The sequence below is a fragment of the Borostomias antarcticus genome (assembly GCF_949987555.1).
Source record: "Borostomias antarcticus genome assembly, chromosome: 7".
In the NCBI taxonomy this organism is placed as follows: Eukaryota; Metazoa; Chordata; class Actinopteri; order Stomiiformes; family Stomiidae; genus Borostomias; species Borostomias antarcticus.
The window spans coordinates 11,609,330-11,619,329 of NC_140240.1; the positions used below are offsets into that span (position 1 = coordinate 11,609,330).

Consider the following 10,000-nt stretch of genomic DNA (forward strand, 5'->3'; position numbering starts at 1 on the left):
CAGCAACTCCACACACACACACACACACACACACATGCACACTCACATGCATGCGCTCACACGCATACGCACACACACACACACACACACACACACACACACACACACACACACACACACACACACACACACACACACACACACACACACAGCGGATATTAATAGGGCCAGCGAATCACCTCCGGTTTGAAGATAAGAGAATACCGAAATGGAACCGACCCGCTCCGAATATGAAATGACTTTCAGCGTTCTCCAGCAAGTCATTCTACAGTAATACCCGCTAGGGCCAGCATGCTGATCTGGGCTCTTCTTCCACTGCCTGTGTGCAATCAGGAAGGGGGTGGTTTGAATAGAGGCTGCTAGTCTAGTGGGATGCCCAAGATGAGGTCATGGTCATGGAGCAGAAACAGCGTGCGGAAGGAGGATGGGGGCCAGATGTTCCCCAGGTGGCTGCTGTCCAACACGCTAAGAAGATTGTTTACACATGATCCTGTTTACTCAACCACTCATCCATCCATTGTGTTTTCAAATGGCCATACGCAATAGTATTACATTTCTACCACAAGTTACAGTACTTTCTACTCCATACTATTTTATATTTCTATTCTATCATACCGAATTTTGCAATTCTATTCTATGCAATTCTATTCTATTCCATATTTTGCAATTATATTCTATGCAATTATATTCTATTCCATACTGTGCATGTCTGGTACAGTATGTATCCATGGATCCGGACCAGTGGAAGGTGTTTGACTCACCTATGGCTGAGCTGAGCCCCCCGCAGACTGGACATGGTATCTTCCAGGTTCTGTCGAAGGTCAAGGACATTCTGTACCGTGCGCTTCCTCTGAGACTCTGGGTCTGTGGGTTAGACACATCACAACCCAGTCAGCCAGATCGCTCACACCAATCCAATACTAATTGCATCTTCAATCAATTGTGTTGTTTCCAAAACCCAGTGAGCAAATAAATGCAGTTTTTGGATTGATTACTGTGTGCTTGCTAAGGGTGGTGCATCTGTGCTATGCACATGTGTGTGTGTGTGTGCGTGTGTGTGTGTGTGTGTGTGTGTGTGTGTGTGTGTGTGTGTGTGCGTGCGTGTGTGTGTGTGCGTGTGTGTGTGTGTGCGTGTGTGTGCACATGTGTGTGTGTGTGTGTGTGTGTTTGTGTGTGTGTGTGTGTGACAGGTGTTTGGCTGGTGATACACATCCGTGGCATGTTCACATCATTAGGCAGACAAATGTGCCTCCCGGCGCTTCCTCACCATGGCAACGTTGCCCACCCCCATGTCTCTGACATGGTTTGTCCCAAGCAGCGAAACACGGACTCTAACAATGAGCTCTCCTACCAGGGGGACACAGCACAGGCATGTAAGCACACACACACACGTCACACACACACACACATCACACACTTCACACACGCGTCTTATTCACACACACACACACACACACACACACACACACACACACACACACACACACACACACAGACATCCTCCATCAGTCTGTGTATCTGTCTGTCGCGCCATAAAACAAAGGAACACCCGATTTCTTCAGAGAAGAATGATGTAGGAACCTGCATCACAAGGACAGGCACTTAACACCCGGTCACAGCATATCAAAAACATACTGTAGAAATGTCATCAGGAACATTGGGAATTGGCTCTCTCACAAAATTTGGAATGCCAGAGTTGACTTCCACACTAGAAGCTGCGATGCCAGGAAAATGCAGATGCATTTTCCAGTAGACAGAAGCTAAATACCCCATGGGAAAAAGATGAATTATGGTTCATAGTCTTAACTTTGAGTGCTGGCAGAGAGACAAGGATGGTGGAAAGGGAGGAGAGTGCCTCTAATACTCTGGCCTCTGCTCATTAGTTTACACCCAGGCAACTCATCAGAACGTGTTAAGGGTCTAAATGGGAGAGTGACATTAATCTATTCACTCTCCGTGCTTTCTTCATTGCTTATCGCTCTGTGACCGTAATCTGTAGACTTGAGAAAAGCTACTCTGTGCTAAATATAGCGCCGAAATGTCTCACTTGGTTGGATTCAGCTCTGCGCTTCAAACCAACCTCATCGTATTCCAAAACTCTCCTCCAGAAACAGGATGTAGCCTTGAACACAGAGCAGGTATGCTCCACATCTGTTCAGGACATCCATGTTGTGATTGACAGCTCCCTGATGCCCTGAACTGCACTGTGTGAACTGTGTGTTGAGAGGGAGAGGGAGGGAGGGACAGGAAGGAGAAGGTATCCTCAGATACAGTAGAACACTTACAGTAACACCCGGATGGAAAGAACAATCAGGACATTCTAAAGAACACAGAATTCCGATAGAACTGACTAATTCTGAGGTCACTATTTTGAGCAGTGCATAGAGTTAATCTAGACTCATTCAGCAATTTGGACTCCCTGCTCTTGTCTTCGCGGTCCGGTCAATAGAATTGTGTTCATTACAGTGCAAAAGGCAGTAAAAACGCCAGTAAATTGTCTCGTGCTTAACTAGCCAGAGGATAGTGTTTCCTTGCGGTAGTGGAATAATGGGCTGGCTGTCTCAACACAGTAAGACTGTTGTCTCCATTGAGATTAAACTCTAAATATCCCGAACATTCCTCCTCCCATCATCTAAGACACATGGTTCGGAATTCAGAGCTACACAAATCCTGGCAGAAATGGAAACCGATTGTTTTCCTTCCTGTGATCTCTGCAGACAAGCATCTGATCATCACGGTCAGCCTTGAGCCATGTTCTCAACCATGTCCTCAACCATGTCCTCAACCATGTTCTCAACCATGTTCTCAAACATGTTCTCCACCATGTTCTCAACTATGTTCTCCACCATGTTCTCAACCATGTTCTCAACCATGTCCTCAACCATGTCCTCAACCATGTTCTCAACCATGTTCTCAACCATGTCCTCAACCATGTTCTCAACCATGTTCTCAACCATGTCCTCAACCATGTTCTCAACCATGTTCTCAACCATGTTCTCCGCCATGTTCTCAACCATGTTCTCAACCATGTTCTCAACCATGTTCTCCACCATGTTCTCAACCATGTTCTCCACCATGTTCTCAACCATGTTTTCCACCATGTTCTCAACCATGTCCTCAACCATGTTCTCAACCATGTTCTCCACCATGTTCTCCACCATGTTCTCAACCATGTTTTCCACCATGTTCTCAACCATGTTCTCAACCATGTCCTCAACCATGTCCTCAACCATGTCCTCAACCATGTTCTCCACCATGTTCTCAACCATGTTCTCCACCATGTTCTCAACCATGTCCTCAACCATGTCCTCAACCATGTTCTCAACCATGTCCTCAACCATGTTCTCCACCATGACTCATTCAATCTTTCCCATCTTACTCCACATACAGACCCATTTCACTGCCACTACAGGACTAGGTACAGATATGTAAGCGCTGGTTACTACAGAACATAGTTATTCAGTCATTACTGAAGACCGGCGGATACTGTCTCTTCTGATACTCCTCCAAGAGTTACACAAAGCTCATCTTCCTACTACTGTGCTTTGTTGTCGTTATGCAGGGTCATTCCTGGGACGGACATTTCCAATCCGCCGTATAGTATACGACCATAAATGGACTGACTTCAGGAAGCCACTGTTTTGTTATTTTCCTGTCCCATTATACCGAGTGTCCCGTTTCCTTCCACTCTATCCCGATCCCTCTGGAAGCTTAATCCAGCCAGTTGGGTCTGATGTTTCCTCTCTGCTGGTTCCCTCTCTGTTACAGCTGTGCTGTACAATGGACCCCACTGTGCTGTGGGACTACTGTACACTACTGCACAGTAAGTACTGCCTTTATCTATGGGGTTAGTCCTATGATCAGAGGAGCGCTTGTGTTGTTCCGGTTGCGTGTGTATGTGTGTGTGTGTGTGTGTGTGTGTGTGTGTGTGTGTGTGTACGCGTGCGTGTGTGTGAGGAAATAAGGTCACGCAACACAAACTCCCATGGTTAACAAAATAACACAGTCTATTAAAGCATGGCCTGCCACCAATGACGTCAAAGAACACAGCCCACATATACAGGTAGACACAAATAAACTCACTATGTTGTAGAATCAGAACACTTCGTTCTCTAATCGTACACACAGTATAATAACCATTATGGAGACGGGATCAGAAAAGACAAGTTGTTGTGGGTTGCTATCTGCTATGAATGCACAGTCCCTGAATGAACATGGCCGCCAAGTCAGGATGCCTTGTACGCGGTACCATGTGACCATCGCTCTGGGAGGGTAGAGAACGACGGCAGAGGAGTGAAATCCTGGTGGAAGGAGCAAGGAAGACAGGGAGATCCAGATAGAGTCAACCAGACTGTCAGGGCTTTCATCTGCTCTTCTACTTTTTAAATTTCCTTTAGATTTTCTGCCCCCGCTACCTGCAACGATGTGCAGAAGGACTTTAAACTCTCAGATCTCATCACTTTGGGGGAATTCAAGTTAGTTTTAAAGGACAGAGAAATTAGCTCTCTTGGTTTCTGTGATTGCCCTGTTGTGTACAATCTTACCATTGTGTACCTCACTGTAGTTTACCTGTTTGTGTGTTTTGTTGTAACCATGTTTTTACGGTGGCATTTTTGGCCAGGTCGCTCTTGGAAAAGAGGTTTTTAATCTCAACAAGTTTTTTACCTAGTTAAATAAAGGATATTGATTGATTGATATTGATTGATTGACTCTATAACCGGAACTGTTTCCTGTGAAGCCCACAGGTGCATGAAAGAGATTCCAGTGCTTTCATACTGTATTCACAAATCCTCCATACTGTATCAGCTCTGATTAGACCTATTCATACTGTATCAGCTCTAATTAGACATATTCATACTGTATCAGCTCTGATTAGACCTATTCATACTGTAGATGGTCCTCTTCAAGTGGAACTGTTGGTGGTTCGGTCGTGTCAGAGTACAACCTTTAAACGTGAAGAGATACAATGCATAGTGTATATATTGTTGAAGTAGGTGTGGTATTGTACCATAGGAAGAGAGTGAACTGTGTTGCTGTGTGTCAATATTTCTCCACTATCACACAGGGAGAGGCAGGAGGGATCACTCCTCTATCACAGGGGGAGGCAGGAGGGATGACTCTATCACAGGGAGAGGCAGGAGGGATGACTCTATCACAGGCGGAGGCAGGAGGGATGACTCCTCTATCACAGGGGGAGGCAGGAGGGATGACTCTATCACAGGGAGAGGCAGGAGGGATGACTCCTCTATCACACAGGGAGAGGCAGGAGGGATGACTCCTCTATCACAGGGGGAGGCAGGAGGGATGACTCCTCTATCACACAGGGAGAGGCAGGAGGGATGACTCCTCTATCACACAGGGAGAGGTAGGAGGGATGACTCCTCTATCACAGGGAGAGGTAGGAGGGATGACTCCTCTATCACAGGGGGAAGTCGGAGGGATGACTCCTCTATCACAGGAAGAGGCAGGAGGGATGACTCCTCTATCACAGGGGGAGGCAGGAGGGATGACTCCTCTATCACAGGGAGAGGCAGGAGGGATGACTCCTCTATCACAGGGAGAGGTAGGAGGGATGACTCCTCTATCACAGGGGGAAGTAGGAGGGATGACTCCTCTATCACAGGGGGAGGCAGGAGGGATGACTCCTCTATCACAGGGAGAGGCAGGAGGGATGACTCCTCTATCACAGGGAGAGGCAGGAGGGATGACTCCTCTATCACAGGCGGAGGCAGGAGGGATGACTCCTCTATCACAGGGAGAGGCAGGAGGGATGACTCCTCTATCACAGGCGGAGGCAGGAGGGATGACTCCTCTATCACAGGGAGAGGCAGGAGGGATGAGTAATCTATCACAGGGAGAGACAGGAGGTATGACTCCTCTATCACAGGGAGAGGCAGGAGGGATGACTCCTCTATCACAGGGGGAGGCAGGAGGGAGGACTCTCATGATTCCTAATGCTTTCTCTCTCTCTGTCTGTCTCATTCTCTGTCTGTTTTCCCATTCAGAAAAACGAAACGATTCACTCTTTGGAACGGCCCATGGGGGATAATCACAAGCAGAAGTGATGATGAATCACTAACCAAACAGATATTTTGTAAGTGATACGGTGAATTGGGAAACATCAATATTTTCAGCAGAAAGCAGATCCAGCTATTGCTCTGCTCAATAAAGTTTCACAGTGAACACGGTTTCGGTTTACGGCCAAAACAAATAACACGCACATGACTTAGACAATCTCTGCTCTAACAACTATAGACATTTTATAGACAATCTTTCTTTCTAGAACCACATCCACAAAAGCAGCAGGGACGAGCTACCGATGATGGCATCTACTTCATTTGACCACATGTTATAGATAGAACTGTCACGGCTTGCTTGGTTGTCAGAGTGACAAGCGAGAATGAGGAACATGCATAAACTAACAAGGCATGGGCGCCACATTAGACCAGAGCAAATGTATTTATCAACAATAATCTGAGGAGGTCAACCATGTACTGTAGGAGGAGCAGATACAGCATCTCCTGGCTAGCAGGATAATAGACCAATATGGCCTTCTTCACACTGGACAGTCCAGAAAGTACATGGCTATCAATAACCACGTCTAAGAGATTACATATGGATGCAACAGCATCTGAGTCCCCGAGGCCTGCAGGGGCCGCTTGTTATGATACAAAGATGCTTAATGTCATCATTAGTCCAATACCAATAATCACACTCCATCCATCCATCCATCCATCCATCCATCCATCCATCCATCCATCCATCCATCCATCCATCCATCCATCCATCCATCCATCCATCCATCCATCCATCCATCCATCCATCCATCCATCCATCCATCCATCCATCCATCCATCCATCCATCCATCCATCCATCCATCCATCCATCCATCCATCCATCCATCCATCCATCCATCCATCCATCCATCCATCCATCCATCCATCCATCCATCCATCCATCCATCCATCCATCCATCCATCCATCCATCCATCCATCCATCCATCCATCCATCCATCCATCCATCCATCCATCCATCCATCCATCCATCCATCCATCCATCCATCCATCCATCCATCCATCCATCCATCCATCCATCCATCCATCCATCCATCCATCCATCCATCCATCCATCCATCCATCCATCCATCCATCCATCCATCCATCCATCCATCCATCCATCCATCCATCCATCCATCCATCCATCCATCCATCCATCCATCCATCCATCCATCCATCCATCCATCCATCCATCCATCCATCCACATCCATCCATCCATCCCCAATTAAGGTCATAAAAAAGGGTTTCAGAATGCTGACCATTTCAAAACTCTGCACAAAGAGAGACCAAAACAAAATTCCTCAGAAACAATTGTGAGCAGCTTGGAGCTTGGAGCTTATAAATAGCCAATTCTATCCAGCCAAAGGTTGGGCACAATTGATATTGAGGTCAGCTGCTATACAGCAGGACTTGAGGACAATGGCATCATGTACTGTAAGGCAGACAAATTTGGTTTAAGTTCGGTTACAGGGGCTGTCGTTGAAATTAGAACATCAGGCTGGAATTCTGAAATAGAACAAAGCTAATTCATTCCATTCTATTGTTTTTAGGCATAGCACTATAATTCTGTTGTATACAGTATATCACATCTGTGGTGCTCTTGCTTGGGTTGTGATGAAGAGAGATTAATAAACTAGTCTTCTTTGTATATTTTCAATATCTGAAGCCACAGGATATTGCTGACAGCACCCCTATTACAGTATAACGCCAACTGTCATGTTTGTGTATAATGTTGCTAGCCAATGACCACTTATACACTCATTCAGGATAGCGAGAGGCATACTACACCTATAGAATAATAATCCAGCTTCACAGCAGGCATTCTGAATGTGATATTTACATTCAGCGTGAAAGACACGGCACACATCGGGAACTGAGAGATGTAGTGAGCAATATGTCTTTGCTGGTCCTTCTGTTGTCATACCTGCTAGCACACACCTCCCTTAGAGAGAGAGAGAGAGAGAGATCTATACAGATAAAGGTAGAGATATATACTATGCAGACACAGAGAAATAAAGATGGAGAGAAAGAGAGATGGAGAGAAACGAAGAATAAGAATAGAGAAAAGAGCGAGGTCTCTGGCCGTGTTCTCCCTCCCTGTGGCAGACAGTGCGGGCACCATCTGTCAGTGGCCACGGATGAATGGGGCTGGGAGGAGGCTAAATACACGTCTGACTGTGTGCTGAAAATGAATCCAACATGGCCGTATGGCTCTATTTTCCAGCTCCTATTTTTCCGGAACCATTGATAGATCCATGTTTAGCCCTGAGCATGGAGCACACAGTAGCCACCAGAGCATGGGTGGTGGGGGGTGGGGGTTGGAGGGGGGTGGGGGGGGGGGCAAGATGCAGCTCACTGCATAATCAGAGGATGGGGAGAGGAGGGTCACTGTGCCAGAAGTCAGCCCCGGGCTTGCTTGGCTCATGCGATCGAACTGAGCTGCAGCTCTATAGGAAACAAACCCATATTTCACAATCGATTGCATCATGCTTCGTATGGCCAAGAGAGAGACAGAGACAGAGAGAGAAAACAGCTAGGGGATCAGATGCACATGGAGTCGAGGAATGCAATAGAAATAATATTTAAGATATCCCTCCCCTCCCTATTTTAGCAGGCTTAAACCCATTCGGAATCATCTGACCATGGCGTTTTAACACAGAGCGTCAAGCTAGGGCAGCATTCATCCCTTCATTCCAACCAAACCGAGCGTTGAGATGCATGCAGCTTGAACAGAGACAGGCGTTCGATTCAAACAGGTTTTTCTCTTCTGTTTTTTTCTCTCTCTCTCGGTCGACGGCGGGTTGGGACCAGCTGGACGCGGGGACAATGAGGACTGCGGCGGCAGAGCAGGTGTGCCGGGCAGCTGGGGCAGAGGGGGTGAGCTGCTTCCTGTGTGAGGCGCTGAGAGATGGGGAAAAGAGGGCAGGGGGGGCGGGGGCGGTTCTATTTGGGTACGGGCTCGACAGGCCGGGCTTGACAAGCTAGCCGCGGCGTCCTGAGTCGGTGGGCGGGCGCCGTGGGCGGACGGACGGGCGCGGGAAAGAAGAAAAAGAGACAAAAACGCCGTTGAAAACGCCGTTACTCACCCAGCATCTGGCTGAAGAGCAGCTGCTCCAGGTCGCCGAGCACGGTCACCACCAGCTCCGGGTCCACCTTCAGGAAGGGCTTGTCCCCCCCGGCGCCACTGCCGCCGCCGTCCTCCCCTTTGACCCCAGGGCCGCCGGGGGCCTCGCCGCCAGGGGCCACGCCACCCGGCTTCTTCCCGACCTTGGCCTTGCTGGACAGGATCTCGTCGTCAGACTTGCCATCCTCGGGGGCCTTGCTCAGGGGCTTGACCTCGGCGTAGGGGCCCCGGGGGATCCGGCTCTGCTTCCCCAGGGCCGGCGCGCTGAACGGCTTGGGCTTCCCCTGGAAGAGGGAGTGCTCCGACTTGGACAGGTTACGAGAGAGAGAGGCTCCTCCCCCTCCTCCGCCGCCGCCGCCCACCCCCACCGCCCGCCCGGTCTTTCCCGCCTTCAGGTGCGCTGTGCCCGCCTTGCCCATGTCGTCGCACCAGCGCGGTTCATACAGGTGCATCTTCTTCTCCGCGTCGGTTAGCACGGCCAGGTTGGTGAGCGAGCGCTGCTTGCGGAGGTTGGAGGGCACGGGGAGGCGGCCGCCCTCTGTGCCGCCTGCCCGGTACACCTTCAGCTCGCCCCGCTGGCCGGCGGCGGCGGCGCTCTGGGGCGCGCCGGGCCGGGCCCTCTTGGCCGCCATGCCCGGCGCTTTGCCCTCCGCCTGGCTGTAAGCCTTGGACGGGACACTCTCCGCCCTCTCCATCTTCAGATCCCCCGCTCTGGCTTTCAGCACGCCGCCCGCGAGCATGAGACCATGAAGACAGGCATCAGCGGAGGAGAAAATAGCCTTCCTTCCTCTCCAGTCTTTTCCTTCACAGGAGAGGG

General features: G+C 49.1%; 1 protein-coding gene across 1 annotated transcript in view; it reads right to left on the reverse strand.

Moving 5' to 3' along the window:
* Nucleotides 1–9,815, reverse strand: part of nav1b (neuron navigator 1b) — a gene marked incomplete at its 5' end in the record, with an annotated part of 65,679 nt that extends 55,864 nt beyond the window's left edge. Inside the window, 2 exons of the mRNA XM_084441497.1 lie at nt 762–864; nt 9,146–9,815. Coding sequence (XP_084297623.1) covers nt 762–864; nt 9,146–9,815 — 773 coding nt within the window. The remainder of the gene's footprint in view (nt 1–761; nt 865–9,145) is intronic.
* Nucleotides 9,816–10,000: the final 185 nt, after the last annotated feature.